This window comes from Furipterus horrens, unplaced genomic scaffold, assembly GCF_987537825.1.
Source record: "Furipterus horrens unplaced genomic scaffold, mFurHor1.1.pri manual_scaffold_10, whole genome shotgun sequence".
In the NCBI taxonomy this organism is placed as follows: domain Eukaryota; kingdom Metazoa; phylum Chordata; class Mammalia; order Chiroptera; family Furipteridae; genus Furipterus; species Furipterus horrens.
In genome coordinates this window covers 96,357,492-96,376,133 of record NW_028327180.1, presented here as the reverse complement: position 1 = coordinate 96,376,133, position 18,642 = coordinate 96,357,492, and the positions used below count along the sequence as shown (strand labels likewise).

The window sequence follows — 18,642 nt, the reverse complement described above, 5'->3', positions numbered from 1 at the left end:
GGGCCGTGGGGAAGGGAAGCCTCTCCGATTAGATGGCACTGAGCTGGCATCTGATTAGCATGGTGGAACAAGTCCTCAGACCTGAAGGAGAAGTGGGCCAAGACACAAAAATGGCAAATGGAATTGTGCTTTATATGAGGGAGGAACACGGAAAGGAATGAGCAAGGGGCTGAGGGCACTTCACCCGGGGTGAGATGGGAAACTACTGGTGAGTCTGAGCAAGAGTGACATGGTGGGACATGCTCATTTATGTTGGTGACTGGCCCCGGTAAGCATTAGCTTTTGACTAGAGCAAGATGGGTAAAGGTTAAAGGGTTAGGGATGGACTCTGTGTCTGGAGAGAAAAAAATAATCAGACTAGGGGACAGAAATCTCCTGATCTACAGAATATAGTGTTTGTGCAAAAGAATAACCCAGAACTTAGCAGTGGCCTTGAGTGAACTGACATCTATGGGAAAAGTTAACACACAGTGAAGCCACTTAGAAAACCAAGCTCACAGGACCCTGTGAGTGGGCACTGCTTGGCTCTAGGCCAGAAGTAAAGGTCCCTCGTGGGCGTGAATGTGGAGCAATCTGGCAGGCCCACTCACAAAGATCTTCTCCCACTTCTCCATCTTTGCCAGTGACATTTCATCCCCACTGGCATGCGCAACTTGGTAGGCAACTCCAAAGTCTTGTTTTATTTCAGCAACATGTGTTAACGCTCATGTTCTCCCAGCTCAGAGAGAAAAACACCTGACCCTTGCACTCCAACACAAAGCAGTGATGGGCGCTTGGTCCTCAGCATGACCTGGTGCTTCAGGAAATCCATTCCTTGACCATGAACACTTTGCAATGTTTGACAAAAGAAGAGATCTACTCACAATCAGGACGTGATCCCTCCCCATCGTGATGACTGTCCGGTTCACCGTGCGGAGCAGCTGAACCATGATCTCTTGGATGTGGTGGTAAGTGAAGGCCTGTAACACAGTCAGAGACATCTGAGTGACAACCGTGACCTTGTATCTGCACACCTCTTCCAAAGGATACTCAACGGTGGTCAGACATGGTGATCACCAAGATCATCATCACCACCAGCCCTACTGCCACCACCACCATTGCCACCACCATTGACATTGTCATCATTATCATCATCATCACTGTTGTCATCTTATCTCCATCGCCATCAGCACCGGCACTCGTCGTCGGCAGCCGTCCGTCTCGAGAGACGATGGTGTAGCTTCTTAAGAGTCTATCTGCACCGCCGAGAATGGCTGTGCAGTCCGACTCGGGAGTGACATGGTATCTGTCTCCTCCCGTGTTGAATCGACATCTTGCGATGACGCTGAAGCTACAGAGCCTGGGCAGGGTGATATGGAGGGTCTGCTGTTGCCCATGCAGCAGACCCCCCCCTCTCTTCGCAGCTGAAGGGTCCAAGGGAAAGACGGAGTCAATACAGCTTGGCTTCAGGTGCGCCGCAGGAGTTGCCGGTGTTGACTACAACGTCAAACCGCCTTAGGGACTCCGGCTCCGGATTTTCTGTCGGGGTTTACTCTCTTAGCCTTTCCCCTGAAGAGGTATGCCGCAAGGCAGCGGAGGTTTTTTGGAGTCAGAGTTTTCCTTCTCTGATGTACCCTGACTGGAAGATCAAACCAGCGACACTTAGCTCGCAGGCCGACGCTCAATCCACTGAGCTAAACCAGCCAGGGCATAGCACCGGCACTAGACACCAGGAATCCCACTAACCATATTAAATATAAGTTAGCGATTAAGAGCTTAAGCTCTGGAATCAGAAACTTCTGAGTTAGAAAGTTGACTAACTCGGGCAGGAGTTATTGCGCTACATTGGCCGGGTCACTTAGCTTCTCTGCACTTGGCCCCTTCACCTGTGTAATAGGCTGTAGCCTGGAATAAGGAGGGAATGTCATGCAGGGGACGGGTTATACAGGTGATGAAGATGCTGAGAAGCCAAACAAGATCACCCATTGCAGGCAGCCACGATCCCCTGCTAGGCTGGAAGGACAAACAGTGGAGCTGGTGTTTCTGGAGCCCAGGACTGGGTTAATGTGACGGACACCGTAACCGTGGGGTACTTGTGCAGTGGAAGCTGCGTGATCCACCTTGGGGGAAATCCACGGGGAGCCAGGTTGTGACGCTTATGGGGTTCTGCCCACTTTAAATAGGAGTCCCTGAGCCTCGGGTAGGTCTTGTAGGTGCTTTGGGAGCATTTGCTGTGGGAGGCGATGGTTTCATGAACTTTCCCCTCTATTCTCCGATCCTGCATAGTTTCCTCCATGCACACCTGGGAGGGTGGTCATGGCCAAGTGGAAAGGTCCCAGGATTTTAAATTCAGCAGCTCTGGGTCTGAGCGCCACCTCTGCATGTGCCCCACGCAACCTCATTTATCACTTAACCTCTCCGCGCCTCAATTTCTTCATCTATAAAATGTAGGTTTCTCACCGCTCTTTCAAGGTTCAAAGACCATGAGAGACCAGTCTTTCCGGCCCAGCTAGCAGATTCCCAGCATGGAGCAGAAAGTGCATAAAAGTGACGCATGCAGCTCGGGGCAAAGGCTCATGCCCCATTCCACTGCAGGCGATCCTGTCGGTCTGAGGCAGAGCCGGGGCACTGGTGATTATGAACTTCATGTAGCTTTCCCTGGCAGCTGAGGAGCATGACACATCACCCCATGAAGCCTGAGGCAGAGACTCGGGGATGGGAACGACCTGACCCGTGTCGCCAGGACCTTGCCAGGGCCCGACATAAAGGAAGCGCTGCGTAAATGACTGCAGAAGAGCGATGACCGCTCACACCTAGCCACGCGCACCTTACGAAACTCAGCTGCTTTCCACTGAGCTGTGGTTTGTCTCTTAACGTAACCCACGAAAGGAAAACGAGTTTGCAGGAAAAAACAGAAAAAAGATGTGACTAAAGACTGTTTTCCCTTCCCAGCGTGCTTTGGAGGATGGTTGGCGTCTAAGACAAACAGGCCGGAGATTCCTCTCTCTCTTTCTTCCCCAGACCCACCTCTCCGCTTTGGCTAGTCCCCGCTTCTCCGGGCCCACGGAGCTCCCCAGCAGAACCTCTGCCCCCGGGGCTTCCGTCAAAGCTTATGTTTCAGAGAAACAAGTTATGCTCTATCTGACCTCAGTCTATTGCTGGGTTTGGGCCCCCTCCCCTCATGCAGCCCCTTCCTCACGTCTGGCGCTTTCCTCCTGACGCTTCGGGGCTGGGGAGATGACAGCAACCTTAATTCTTGACTGCAGGCGAGCCTCTCTCCTGCCTGACTTTTCTCCTTTATTTCTTCAAGCCTCTTTACTGACTTACAATCTACATTTTTTTTTGTTTATGTTACGTGAATGTGATGCTCATGGTAGTAACAAAAATAGCTAACTTTTTTTTTTTTTTTTTGAGTGCTTACTAAATGCCTGGTGCCCTTCTAACACCAACTACCTCATCTCACAACAAGATGGGCAACATTATGATATTCATATTCATGGTTCAGAGGAGAAAACTGAAGCTCAGAGAGGTTAAGTAACCTGTCCAGGCTCACCCAGCTACAAAGTCAAAGAAAAAACGATTCAAACCCAGCAGCCTGGCTACAGAGCCTGCTCCTTGCCCAGACTCACCCAGGGAGCCAGGAGCAGGAACAAAGATCTCTGGCTGCTATTTTGGGACCTTATGAGCCTCATTCCATCGGTAAGGCTGGATAGACCCCACCCTCCATGGGGCCAACTTCTGCCTTCAGTCATGTCTGATCTTTTCTTTCCCTTTAGAAAGTCTTCAGTACTATGCATTCATTACCCCCTTATCTTCTCTGCATTTCTTTGCAATTTCATCAATCTAAGCCCACTAACAATTCATATAATGGTTTCCATTTGATGCCCCCCCCGCCCCCACCCAGGGCTATCTCTCTCTCTTCCTTCACCAATAGAGATAATAAAACCATTTTCTCTTGACCTTCTTTCTGCCTGCCCCCTGCTTCTTTTAAATAGCCGTTTCTTCATCCAAAGAGCAGCAATTATACTTCTCAGGAAGTTCGGTATTCAAAAGTGGAAGCCTGTCAAATTTAATTCCTTCCCCTTTGAAGGTCCCAATATGAGAGGTGATGTGGCAGAGAGTTTGGTCTGAATCTCCATTCCGCTCATCTGAGCTGGGTGACCTAGGATAAATTACTTTCCTTCTTCGAATGTCAGTTTCTGCATTTATAAAAGGTGGCAAACAACAGAAAACCAAAGTGCTGTTCTGAGGAATAAATAAAGGAACGCAGGGAAAGATACTGAGCCCTCAATAAGTGGCAGCTGCGACTCGGCCTCCCCTCGGCCTGCGGCAGCTTTCCAGCCACGCTTGCAGATTCCCAGCACGTAGCAGAAAGTGCAGGAAGAGGCGATGCATAATCTAAACTCTGGATATATCGAGATGTCACCCAAAGAATGTATAGCGTATATGCAAATGGAAAACTTTCAGGATGATAAACCTGTGCTAAGCAGTAAAATGCAGCCACAAATCACCCGCTGTTAATTGCTCCAGTGCCAGACGAGTGGAGGGAATCTCTAGGAAAGTGTCTTCGGGCTCAAACTAAATGGTGGCTTGTAATTGAAATGACAAAGCCGGTCTCCCCATTACGGCCCTGGCAAGGGAATTAATCCATCCAACCTAAACACACTGCAAATCATAGTGATTTTTTTTTCCCTTAATAATTGTAGGCTGTGAGTGCTATCTGGAAGGAACTTGGAGTCCTTCCTCTAAATGCAATCAGACACACAAGCCCATACACAGCATAGAGGAAAGAGAGCTGGCAGTGGGGTGGCTGGTCGGGGCACAATCCCTGTCTTCTGGGCTCACCCTAGGCACTATGCCAGCCCCCGGACTTTGTAGAATGCAATTCAAGATTATTAATTCCCCCCAGCATTTCCAGAATAAAAACAGAGCATATTATATACGAGATGATTTGAAGTAATAACACACAGTATTTCACAACACTGAATCAAATTCTGTACAAGGGGTCCCATTTTTTCATTTTTCTTTTAACCCTTCTGACGTCGCCAGGTAGAAAAACCCCCCTTTGGTTCTAATGTGTCTTTAACTGTAGCTCAAGCCAGACCCCTTTTCATAAAGAGGGGGTGCTCAGGTCAGAGCAGATGGACAGCAGCATCTTCGTAGGACTTAATGACACTGTTTTCTGTGCCTATTTTTAAAATATCTGTTATATATATTTTATACACATTTACATTATATATAGCAAGTGTTCAGGAAAAGATCCCAAAACTTGAAAATAAAGCAAAATAAGGATTGTGTGACGTTTTAATAGCGCATTTCTGATAAGCCCAGCAAGGGCAGTCCTTTTACTCTCTTGAAAAATGCAATTTTATTTCTGCATCCACAACAGATTAGAAAGCAGAAGTCTTAGAGCCTTGTAAACTCAGAGGTCCACTTGTAGAAAAATAAAGTGTGATGTTTGCTGGTTTGCTAAAGGTTATAGTTCTATTGCTCTGTGAAAAATTGACGTGTCCTGTATCCAAGGACAATTCAGTGTAAGCATCTCCTCTCCCAAGACTCAGGATCCTAAATACTTTTGAACCAACTCTTTCTTTGGTCGGCTTTCCCCCCAGTTTTATCAATAAAACTTTAAGCCCTGGCTGCTGTGGCTCAGTGCATTGAGCATCGGCCTGCGAGCCAAGTGTTGCTGGTTTGATTCCCAGTCAGGGCACATGCCTGGGTTGCATGTCAGGTCCCCAGTGGGAGGCGTCAATGAGAGGCAACCACACAGGAATGTTTCTCTCCCTCTCTTTCTCCTTTCCCCTCTGTCTAAAAAATAAAATAAAATAAACAAATAAATTATTTTTTAAAAAATAAAACTTTAAAATGTGTTCGCTGTCTAATTATATAAGATGATGTTAATCTTAACCATCTGAGAATTCTAATTCTACACAAGTGATGCTGACTACTTAACGAAGGTGATGTTAAATTTTGTTTCTTTTTATCAAAGCTATAAATGTATGTAGTTTAGAAACACTCTCCAATGTTTATTTTAAAAAAGTAATGAAACGACCACAACGCATCAGCTCCTCATGTTCCACCACTGGAAGAACTTTTTAATTTCCTTTAGCATATATAGTTGTTACTTTCGTCTGTACGGTCATGTGGCCAAAAAGATGTTTGTATTAGCCCTTCTTTAAACAAATGTGTTCACTTTTCAGCATTATCTATGAACTGCACCATAAAAGAAAAGAATTTCATCCTTATTGGCCCCCTGCACTATTAGACATCTGTATTCTCTCCGTTTCTCCTTCTTCCTATAAAGTTATAGCATAATTTTTGTTTACTATTTAGTATTTACAATATTTTAATATGGAACTGTCATTCCTATCAGAGTTGTAAACAAATTCCCATTTCTTATACAACTTTTTATTCCCCCAAAGAAAAAAAGAAATCGGGAAAAATGAAAAAGCGGAGCCTCCTCTCAGTTTTCTGTCCTTTAGACTTCCTTTTCCCTCATGCATGATTGCCTCCTCTGTTTTACAAAATTCTCCCTGCCCGTTCTACAAGTTTGCTTTGCCTTGCGGTCTCCATTTTCCTCCAGCTGCTTCTCCCTGCCTGCTTGGTTTGCCCTCTTCTTCCATAGGAGAGTTTGTTCCTTCGCTCTCTGTAACCCGTGCTGGACCGTTCCCGCTCCAGGGCGGTGACTCCCAGGTGGCTTACCCACTCTGAGCCCGCGAGTACAGCGTGTGGTCTGTGAGCCTCGCTGCAGGGTGATCTGCTTGGGACAGTGGGTTAGGGAGACTCAAATACCCAGCCGTGCGCGCCTTTCTTCTCGGGCTGGTTGAATCCCACAGACAAGAATTCTCTGATCTCTTGCCTGAAGGCTTCGGGCCTGGCTGCCAGCATTCCAGGAGTGGTGTGGGAGGAAAGCGCCAGAGGCTTCAGCTTCTAAGATGCACGCTTTGATTGAAACCTTGTTGGGAGGATGGTACCGCTGCCCTCGCTGCGCCCAGATGCCCTCTGTTATGCCCTCTGTACAGAGCAAACCTGCAGGGTCTCAGCTGCACAGTCGGGTGCTGTTTTCGGACTTGAGAGCCACCCTGCTCGTCGGAGGGCCTCCCCCACCCCCACCCCCACCTCCAGGGGCCCCTGCTACCTCCATGTTTGGAGCTTGGCAGAAGCCTTGGCTTTAGATTAGATGAGCAGTCAGCTTCTCCTGCTTCTGGCTTAGGAATCCCTCTTCCTGGGCCTGCTAAATCATTCAGTACTTTTCCATCTGATAGTTACCTTCCTTTTACTAAACTCCCTTGACTTTTATTTCTGTAGGTTTTCCAGAAGATGCAAAATATAGAGCTCTGTTTCATCTATCATCTTAACGGGGATTCCAAACCTCAATCTTCCTGTTCAAATGTTTATAAGTGAGCTCACTTATAGAAGTGCCTGTGACAAAGCCAAAGGACAAAAATGTGACTGTGTTACGCCCACGTCAGATTTTGAACAGTTCTAGGGCGACCCTGATTTTACAGAAAGCAACACTCAGTTTTCAGTAGGGATTTGCACAAGGTCACCTGGCCGGTGACAAGCAATGTTGTCAGAGCTACAGGGGAACACTAGGTCTGCGGGGCCACGCCCGACCTGCTGCTCCCGCCACCGCGGCCCAGGGGCGGCCTGGGGCTTGTGTTCACGCCGTGGACAACCCCAGCTCCCCCCCACCCCCTAACCCCGCCTGCTTCGTCTCAGGCCCTTTGTAGTACTAAGATGAAGATCGCAAGGTCCCAGCTGCAGTTCCACCCGAAGGCCTTTTCTTTTTAAGAAAAGATGGTGAAACCTGCTGCACTCCAGAGCTGCTGCTGTCTCTCTCTGCTGCGTGTCCCCCCGTGAAGAGTCTTTGCAAACTGTCTGATTTCGAAGGCACTGCAAACACTCACCTACAAAGAAAATATCCTAACTTTCTTTTCTTTTTCTTTTTTAATTTAGAAGCCAATGCTGGTTAATTATTTTTAGTCCTCACCCGAGGACATGCCTCTTGATTTTTAGAGAGAGGAGAAGGGAGGGAAAGAGAGGGAGAGAAACATCAGTGTGAGACAGAAACACCAATGGGTTGCCTCTCCTACACGCCCTGACCAGGGACTAAACTGCAACCTAGGGGCGTGTTGGGACCGAGAATCGAACCCTCGACCCCCTTGGACCCTTTGGTTTACGGGACAACGCTCCAGCCAACCAAGCCGCACCAGCCGGGGCAGTATGCTCACTTCCCAAAGAGAGGAACAAAGACCACCTACAGCAGAGTCGCTCTCTCTGTCTTTGGCTCCTTGAGGTCAGCGATTTTCTCACGAGTCCTACGTGCAAGGCCCTTTTCACTCCTCCTGTGTGACCGGGCTTCTGTCCTGAAAGGCTGGATGTGACTGCACAACCGCTTTGTGTAAAGCAAGAAACCGAGGCAGCCAGGGACTCAGAGAAGCGGCAGAGGGGGCCAGTGAAGGTGAGAGCCGGCTGTGCTGTGTACCCCACCATTTCCACCTCTCCTGCCCACGGGGAAGCCCCCGCTTCCCAGCAGGACTCAGGCAATGCTGTCACGTGGTGCTGAGCGTCTCTGAGCCACGGGCTCACCTCCTCTAGCGGGGAGAGTCTGCTCCCGTGGTCGAGGGGCACCATGGAAGGAAAAGAAGGTGGGGTTCTCTTCTGACACTGCAGTTACCTAGCAATCTTGAGGTCATACCATATGCTAAGAACTATGTGTAGAGACTTAACAACTATCATCGCTTTTAATTTTTCAAAAACCCCATTGGAGCCCCAGATGTGAGATACGAGAATCAAAGAGAGGTTGACTAACTTGCCCAGGAAGTAGCCACTCACAGGAGGCCAAGCCTGAACCCAGGCCCTGTCGAATCCCCTGCTGCTTCCAGGATACAAAGCCTGGGGGAGGCGCCAAGAAGTGGGGGTGGGGGTGCCTTAGGCTCCCCCAACTTCTGCTGCAATGTTTCTCAGTTCTATGAAAATAGAGTCTCTCTTTGCACAGAGGTTATGGAGCTACCACCCACTCTGCCCCCTCCCTGGGCTGACCAACCTCAGCTCAGTGAGCCCCAGTTGCTCACCCATGTACTGCGTACGATGGCACCCGCAATGTCCGAATGGCTTTGCGAATCTGTCGCCAGTTCTGACACTGACAGCTGGTATTTTCTGAGTACACGTTAAGTACTCTTCTAAGTCTTTCCCACACGTTAGCGTAAGAAATTCTGCAAGCACCTACGAAGTGAAAGAAATACTTCTATTATCGCAGATTTACAGACCAGAAACGAAGCCTCGGGTTGGGATCGCACCCCACCTGTAAGTACTGGTCCAAGTTCCAGCCCAGGCCTGTCTGACTCTGGGTCCAGGCTTATCACTGCCGCTGCCTCCATGTTTTAGGTGATAAATCTCTCTGCAAATCTGCCCAGAGTAAACAATGAGGCAAACATTTGTGTGCCCGGCTGCTTACAGCATACTGTATTGTTTATAATATCCAACTGCAGCAAGATAAACATCCCCAAATCAGGGATCCTACTATACAAATGACAGCTTATCCGCACAGTGGAGTAAAAGAAGGCAGATATGTCTTGATTTGACAAGATATCCTTAAATATATTCAGTAAAGCGAGACCACCAGCTACCATGAGCAATATAATCTCATGTATGTTTTTGAAAAATATTTTTCTCTATGTCCCCAAATCTGGAAAACTGCACGGCACACCCTTAACAATGATGTCCCCGAGTAGGGGGAAGAGGGAGAGACGTGAGGTTACCGGGATAATTGTACTCGCGCTATGGTCTGTTAAAATTTTCCATAATACACAATGGAAGACTATGCGGCACAAAGAAAGAAGGAGCTCCTGCCATTTGCGACAACCTGGATGGAACTAGAGAGAATTATGCTTAGTGAAATAAGCCAGGCAATGAAAGACAAATACCATAGGATCTCACCTAATACAGGAAACTAATGAACAACACAAGCAAATGAGCAAAACTGAACAAGGTACAGAGTAATAGTTATCAGGGGGGTGGGGAGGAGGGAGAGAAGGGGTAAGTCGAGGAAGGGTTTAGTAAAGGAACTCATACAAATGACACATGGACATGGACAATGGGGTGGGGACTGACTATAGGAGAAGGGGGGGCTGAGGGGGGAGCAATAGGGGAAAAAGTGGGACCACTGTAATAGAAAAACAATAAAAATAAATTTAAAATGTTTTTCATAATAATTAATTATGATAATAAAGAAAATAGAACTCTTTCCAATCAGGGGAAAAAAAAAAGGAGTCAGTCAATACACCCAAGGAATCACACTCACAGGGGACTGAATGGATACACCCCGGGACTGCGGTGGTGCATAGCAGGCAGCCCTGCATAGGGGCGGGGCGGTCCCCTCCCTGGGCCCTCCTGTCCCAGCCTCGTGGCCACGGGACGCCGGTGCTCACAAGACAGAGCGCTGTTGTCAGCTGACAGGAGCATCACAGAGTCACACAGGTTAACATCTTTTTAAAAGGCACAACTCTGAAATATGTTATTCCATTTATCAAATGCTTTTAAGTTCCATTTGCAGGTGAAAAAAAAAGCTACTTAAAGCAATCAGGGGGAAAAAAAGTAACAAAACTATTGACTCCAACAAAAAATAGCCGATTGTACTTAGAGAAAAGCGTTTCTTTTATTCAGATCCTATAAGTTGCTTTGTGGGGCTTTTATTAAAATACACTGCAACCTCCAACCTGCAGCCTAGAGCAGCAAAAATCAAACGCCCCTCCTGTAAGCCTAACAACTTAATGCTGATGGATGGAGCCTGGCTGGGGCCACTTATGAGATGTACCTCGGGGTGTCTGCTTTCAGGTTAGTTCTTCAGAACAGGAGGGGTCGGTGGATGAACAGCACAGGTGATAGCATTTGCTGAATTCTTAGTACGTGCTGGGAATGGGCTGTGTGCCTTGTATTTATCATCTTGATGCATCTTGGGAAAACACAGGGAATAAGTAGAATCCCATCTTAACCATTCTAATTATTATCCCCATTCAATACTTTTAATTACTGAATATATGACAGGCTGTACTAAATGCTTTATGTGCACCATCTCACTTAATTCACAGAAACACCTCATCCTTCTGCTACACTGCTTCCCCCCGTGCTACTGTTGAGGACATTCTGAGGTTTAGGCAACTTGTCTGAAGTTGCAGAGCCACAGGTCGTGGGGCTGGATTTGAACCCATGTCTTCTCGGCCGCAGGGCCCATGCACTGTGTACACAGCTTTTGCAGCAATTTTGTGTTGCTTGTAATATCCAAATGCAACAAATGAGATAAATGTCCAACCGGCCCAGCAGCAATGGGCTTCCCTCGGGTTTCCTCTGTAGAAATGGGGCTCTGTGAACTATTCGTAATATTTCACAAAGCACAACAGAAATTGTAGGCTCCTCTTCGGTATTACCACATTGGCTAATTACAATGTCAAGATTGCTTGTTTGAATGGAAACGAGATAGGTAAGCACCCTGTTTAACGCTGCTGGTCAGAAAATGACAAATGGCACGAATTTATTATTACTTCTTTAAATGGGTGAACAGATCGCCTCATGTTTAATACATGCCGCTTGGTTCGGAGACGGTCCATTTTAAAACTTGTGTCCACGGGCACAGGAGAGACGGTGGTGAGAACTCCCTAGGCGTAAAACCTTTGCTACTCTTTGTCCGGAAAGCCACGCAATGCCTTCCATGCCCGGCTTCCCAATGACCTTCCTCCGTGCCCCCACTGCGGCCCGCCTCCCTCGCTCCCACTCCACGGGCGGGCGAGCGTTTCTCCTGTGTCCTTCTGCTTCATGCCTCCACTTTATCAGCGGCCTTCAACCCGGTCTGGGATGGCTTCAGCCACGGGGCAGAGAAGTGCCTCTAAGGATCAGCACGATACTCCGCCACCCCAAACTATTTCCCAAATACACGTCCAAGGCTTTATTGATACTTAAAGTCCCATGGGTAGAATGCCATCCTTTGAATTCAGGCTAATTCTCTCGAGTTGCTGAGATGAGGGGCTGGAATCAGAATGGAGAATCTGGAAACTTCGGGGCCTAGACGTCCTCAATGGTCCCGACAACAAACACAGCTTGACCCTACACCAAAGACTGAGGGGTTCTTAGAGAGGGGGAAGAGATGGGGGGAAAAGCACACAATCTTCTGCCCTCCTTCCAACAGGGAAAATACCACTAATAACGCAGCCCTCCTCCAGAGAGAGAACACAGGCACCAGGCAGCTCACTGAATGACCACTGACCTGGTCTCCCCAGCGGGATCTCCCCATAACACAACTCTATTGCCCTTCTTTTTTTTTTTTTTAAATGGACCCTTTCCCCACAAATTCCTTCTAAGTCAGGCAGGCGCAAATCTAAGTTCAGAGACAGGTCTCATGACACATCCCAGCACCCTGTGTCTCCGCCAGAACTCAGAGCCTGCTCTCTCACTGATATGTCCGCTTAGGCATAACTGATACCAAAAACCTGAGAAAAACGACCACCAACCGGAGGCTTTCAGATATTACCCTCGAACCTCTTCTCCTCAGCTGGGAAGGGAGGTCAATCTGAAGTGCAAGAGAATCGGCCGGAAGAGAGCAATGAACCTGAGAGGTGGCTGTGTAGCCGCTGATCTGTGTGCGCGGTCACACAGCTGTCGGTATCGCGCTTCCGTTTCAGGGGGGCTATAACTAAGCCATCCCCACAAGCCCAGCTCTACGAAGAGCAAGCAGCAGAGGACGGGTGCCCCTCTCCGCGTGCCTACGCCAAAACCACTGTGTCCTAGAACAAGATCATGTCTCCTCATCTGGCAAAGTACAGGCGCTCTCTCTCTCCCTCCCCACCAATCCCCACACTGTGTGTCTCTGTGCTTCAGTGTTGATAAAGCATGTGTGATTTTCTCCCCCGTTCCCTAATTGTAATGATGACTCTGACATATTTTAAAAGTCCTATCACATGTCTGATATCTACCATTATCCCCACCCCACTCTTTTTGGAAAGCTTAGGTTGTGGGCTCCCTCCTCCCCAACTCCCTCTTTCTCTCTGACTGACCCTATATATCTAGAATAAATGTGGGACAGGGAGAACTGGTTTATTTTTCTGCTTTCTTCCAAATTGTCTGGTTAGACATATGGGTTCAGGTGACTGTTCTAGATGAAAAGAACGTGGCCCCGACTTGGAGCCGTGGCCCCGATCCTTCCCTAATCAGCTGCAGGCAGGGACGTCCTTCCTCGGCATGCTTGGCCCCTTTGTGCTCTCAGCCAGTGAGAACCCAGCCACACTGGTTCGTGCAGCCAATTCACCTTGAACTAGACTCGTGTGTCTGTGCCTAGACATGCACTGCATTTCTCTCCAGGAAGTGCGCAGCCTCTAGAAGTTGTCTCCTGCTGCCTTTGTTTCGAGGTCTGGGCGAAGTGAGAGCCTTGGGAAGCTGCCGAGGCATCAGGCATCAGACTGCTGCTCCTCCCCAAACCCCTGCCCAACCGAAAAAAGAGATGACCAGGCTTGTGTTCGTTATAAATCAGTATCTCCAGAAACATTCCCTGTGTTTCATAACCATGGTTCATCCCTTCTGTGGTTCATAACAACGGCTGCCTTTTGAGAATAACCTAGCGACTTTCTAAATATATGAACATACCCATGCCCGGGTTTGACCCCAGACTACATCTCTGGGGCTGAGGCCCAGGTGTTGTTATCCGTAAAATGTCCTCCGTGTAATTCGGACGGGCAACCCAGGTAGAATATTCAGTATGTGCCCTGCTCTGTCCTCAGTGCTGGGGAGTCAGGGACGGAGAAAGCCCAGATCCTGCACTGCAGAGGTCATAGTCTGCTGGCAGCGACTACGGGAAGAGCCCCCACAGAGTTATCCCAGAGCGCTAGCAAAGCTCAGGAAGGAGACAACGAACCCAACGGGGGCGCCGAGGAAGATGTCCTGAGAAAGGTATGTCAGAATTGACTGGGAGAAGCGTGCACCGCACCTGCCCTTTGCTAGAATAAGTAGGGCTTCCCAATAAGAGTGCTCTTCTCTAGTCACAGCACAGTCTGCTAACACCTAACTCAGCCTTATCTGTTCTCCCTTCCGACCCTTTCCCTCGGCCTGTGGCAGTCTCGCCGTGCTCGCATTGAGTCTTGGATTCCCTCCTGCTCCCTAGAAATCCAATTAGCATCTTCCCACCATCACGAGGTCTTCATGAAGCAGAATTCACCCCCAACCCCAACCTTGGACTGCAGTCAGCTCGTTGAGGGAATTCAGTCCTTTGGGTCTGGGAGGTTTTGTTTCTCCCAGGCCCTAACACAGCCAGTCTTGGCCAGCTTGTCCTTCCCACAGAAAGCAACCAGAATGCCTTTGAAAGTGGGTTTTACCTGTGTCTGAGATGCCCTTGTCCCCATCACCCGCCAATCTCCTACTTCACAGTCAAAAAACCCAGCTCCGTCGTTATAACCTGAAAGTATTTCCTGACTCTGTCACTCAAAGCCCCACCTCCTCGTAGGCAGGGTAGGTGGTTCTTCTTTTCTGAGTTTCCCCAAAATTTTATTTATACTACTTGGAAGTCGGGAGCTGCATCTTTCAATCTGGAATATCCGAAGTGTAGCATCTGCTTGCCACAGAGTAAGCGCTAAGCTCATGAGCAAATATGTGATGGATGTGTCCACGGATGGGTGTGGGGGGGGTGAGACAGATGGACGAAAGGATGGATAGACAGGAGAGTGGTAGCACCTCCATTTGCATCTTAATCAACTCAGACTCCCATGCGAAGGGAAAGATGGGCTAAGTTATCTACTCTCCAAAAGCAAATATGCGGGTGGTATGTTCCCTTCTTTTTCAGGTGTGTTCCATCCCCTCTGCTTCTTTTACCCTACAGCCAAGGGGATCCGGTGTTGTCCCTTGTCTTCCAGAACAAGTTTCAAGCAGATAAATAATTAGACTTCTGCAGGGGGATTATTTTGGAAAGTTATAACTCCTCTCCAACCTTCCCTAGCCCCTGATATCAAAGCATCTCATCTGTTCCCTGAAGACCGTGGCTCTGTTCACAGAAGAAAACATCCTTCGCTTTGCACAGAAGTTGCTTTCAGACTCTGCTCATTGCATTTCTACTGCTGCTTTATGAGGTTCTTTGAGGCATATCTGTCCTTTGTCACCTGCCACAGCCAGCATGATGATTGTCAAGCCAGAGGAGGACGTTTAAAAACAACACTAGCGTTGTCTTCATTTTTACATTTCCGATCCCTCACAAAAATGCATAAATTATAATGTCTGACAAAATCAACTGTCTCTCCATTTAAATCATACCTCTAAATTATGCAGAGCATTCTTTAAAAACATTCATTATTTATTGTGCAAACTCTACCAGAACCAAAAATTACATTATATACCCATAAGTCCAACCCTGCAACATATCTAACTTCTCATTTATCTGTGATTCCTTCAAGGCCTTATACATTCAAAATCCCTCAGCCACATGCAGCCCTGCTTTCTCCAGTTAACATGGCATCAGCATTTTATTAACATCTTTGATGGCCAAGGGGAGGTCTCTGTTTTTATATATCCTTCAAGGAGGTGTAAGAGAAAGGTTTGGGTTTAGACGGATTGAATTCTGGCTCTGCCACTAATGTTCTGTGTAGCTTAAAGCTATTTATTTTGACTCCTGTAAGCCTCAGTTTGTTCATAAGTAACATGAGTACAATAACAATTTGCTCCCTGGATTAAGGTAAAAATCAATTGACTTCTGTATACATGGTGCTTTACACAGTGTGTGACTTATAGCAGGTATTCATTAATGTGTGACTCACAAATAACAGTAATATTTTTAAGCCAGGATCTATCATAAACTAGAATATAAAATATGCATGAATAATTAAGATAAAACACAAACCTGAATTCAAATAAACTCAACCTTTGGGCTCCACCCCCAGAACACTGAGAGTTAATAGTCACTCACCTGCATGAGTGATACTTAGGTTAAAAAAAAAAGGCCTGAAGATAACCAAAACCCATCATCACAGTTATGTCTGAGTGACCTGCCTCAGATCATACTGACTGTCAGAACTAGAGCTGGAAATAGAACTCACATGTTCTCTAAAGCTGCTAAAAGGCTCTCATGCCAAATATCACCTTCCCTATCCCCACCACCTCAAACAATACAGCAAGAAAGGCAGACATCATGAATCAATCAAAAATCAATCAAATCCTTGTTTATGGGATTACAGTGGGGCAAGAGAAAAGGAAAGAAGGAACATATTAAGTATCAACGTGATAGTCTAACAAGATATTACGCAGAGGTAAGCTGAAGCTCAGAGAGGCCATGTAACTTCCTCAAGGTCACACAGCTAATTAGCAAGGAAGGTGGAATCTGAATCCACGTCTGTTTGTCTCCAAAGTTCACAATCCTTCGATTTAATGCAATGAAAGTCAAGAGACATTTTTTGACTGCCCAGTTTGTACCAGGTGCTGCGCTAGGATATGGTAGTGAACAAGAGGGGCGTAGTCCTTGCATTCATGAGGCTTATTGCCTAATGAGAAAACAGATAGTTTGAGGGTGAACAAGGTGTGATGAGGGCCAAGTAAGGTGAAGAACCTATTGGGTCGGCCAAAAAGTCTGCTATGTAATTTTCCATATGATGGCTCCTGTAGTGCTTAGTTGTCTTTAACTTCATTTGAAACAATTTTGTTAGATTGTATTGTGACATAATCAAACATAACAACCATTAAAAGAACTTGTCAAAACTGCTGAATTTTTGTGCAGCCATTTTAATATTAAAGATGGAAGAAGATATGCAACATTTTCTGTGTATGAAGCTTTAATATTTCAAGAAAGGTAAAAACATAACTGAAACTCAAAAAAAAAAAAAAAAAACAAAAAACTTGTGCAGTGTATGGAGAAGATGCTGTGACTGATCGAATGTGTCAAAAGTGGTCTGTGAGGTTTCTGGGTACTACTGACATTTTGGCCAACTAATTCTTTGCTGTGGGACGGTCTTATGCGTTGGGAGATGTTTAGCAGCACCCCAGCCTTTATCCACTAGAAGCCAAGAGCATAAGATAGCTGACATACTCAAAATGTCCACATCAATTGGTGAAAATGAAAAATGCGTCTTTTATCTTATGGACAAAAACAAACTGAACGGACTCTTTGGCCAACCCAGGACAATGTTCGTGAGCTACTCGTGAAATGAGCACACGCACACCTGAGCCTCCACTCTCGGCCCCAGTGGAACACGCTCACACATGCTGACCACCGTTACTGCTTCGCGCTACTTCTGTGGGCAAATGCGTGCTGAGTTCTAACCTGCCGTAGGATCTGTTTGGGGAGCACAGCGACGCTTAAAGTTGATTCCGGCTTTGTACATGCTGCTGAATGCAACAACAACAGATCTGCCTTTCTCATTAGTGTCTGCTGAGTATAAAAAATAAAATTATTGTCAGCATGTATTCAAGGAAGTAGAATAACTGAAGAGGGGAGGATCAATCAAACCACAGAGATTAATTATTGAGGATCTGCTCAGAATTTGGCACTCTGCCCAGGCAGGGTAGAAGTAGAGGAGAAATAAAGACTGGGTCAGCCCCATCCTTGCAGAGTCTGTAAACTAGATACAGGACACCCATATCACAGCATGTCCAGCAACGACGTAGGCCGTGAAAAATTCCAAGAGGCTGCGGTGGACAGATGCCTGTGGAATGGGATATGTGGGTGAGGGATAAGGGGAGCTGCCCTGGGCTTCAAAAGACAGCTATGATTTGGACATTCAGACAGGGTTCCTGGTGGCAGTGGGACGAGTGTTAACCGTGGAGAAAGGCACAGGACAATGGAAAAATGAATGGACCACTGGCGCCAAGGACCAGAGCTGGGGAACACTGAGCAATGAGGTCTCCAAGGTAGTTTTGAAAGAAAGAGCATTTTGTCACAATCTGCAATGTCCAGAAGGGCGCCTGACGAATGGCAGGTGCTCAGTTAATGTTTTCTGAGATGGAAGGACATAGCCTTAGTTGAAAAGAAAAATAACAAAATTAACAACAACAAAAATGTGCTAGTCCTGTCTCAATGTACTCCAGACAGGACAAGGACAAAAGGAAAACTGCAGATGGTTAGGTGCTAAATTCTACGAGAAGACCAAAAGTTGTCAGACGCAGCAGGGAAAGTGATGGCACTGGCGAAAAGAATCTGGAATGATTTCTTAACGGAAGGGAACGTCAGCTTGGGCCTATCAGGAAAGGCAAGGCTGGCTCTTAGAGGTCACAATTCATGCATTTATGGCGGGGGGCATCTACCATACTCCCGTGACTCCAGTCACCTAGAAAACAATAGCAAGTAGTAGGACTGTGACTTTATTAAATAATTTGGCAAGTCACACAATACAGATCAGTGGGCTAGACTCCAGTTATGAACCACTAATTGGAGGCCCACAGGACAAGCCAATATGAATGCTTTCCAGATGGAGAAACAGGTAAGGGACAAAGAAAGAGGAAAGGACGCACAGTTCTGGTGGGCCAGTGAGAATGGAATCCCTAGAACACAGCATACTGACTGAAATCAGTAGGAAATGTGACTGGAGAGGAATGCTACACTGAGTTTGAATTCCAGGTAGAAGAAAAGGCATTAATGACAGATTCAAAGGTGGCAGGAGCATGTTATGTCGCTTGGAGAACCCGGGCTGAAATGACCCGTTT

The 18,642-nt window shown here is 47.1% G+C and overlaps 1 protein-coding gene across 1 annotated transcript in view; it reads right to left on the bottom strand.

The window, feature by feature from the left end:
• DOCK2 (dedicator of cytokinesis 2) overlaps positions 1 to 18,642 on the bottom strand; it is a 348,486-nt gene that overhangs the window by 193,766 nt on the left and 136,078 nt on the right. The window contains exon 27 of the mRNA XM_090288562.1: positions 864 to 959. Coding sequence (XP_090144688.1) covers positions 864 to 959 — 96 coding nt within the window. The remainder of the gene's footprint in view (positions 1 to 863; positions 960 to 18,642) is intronic.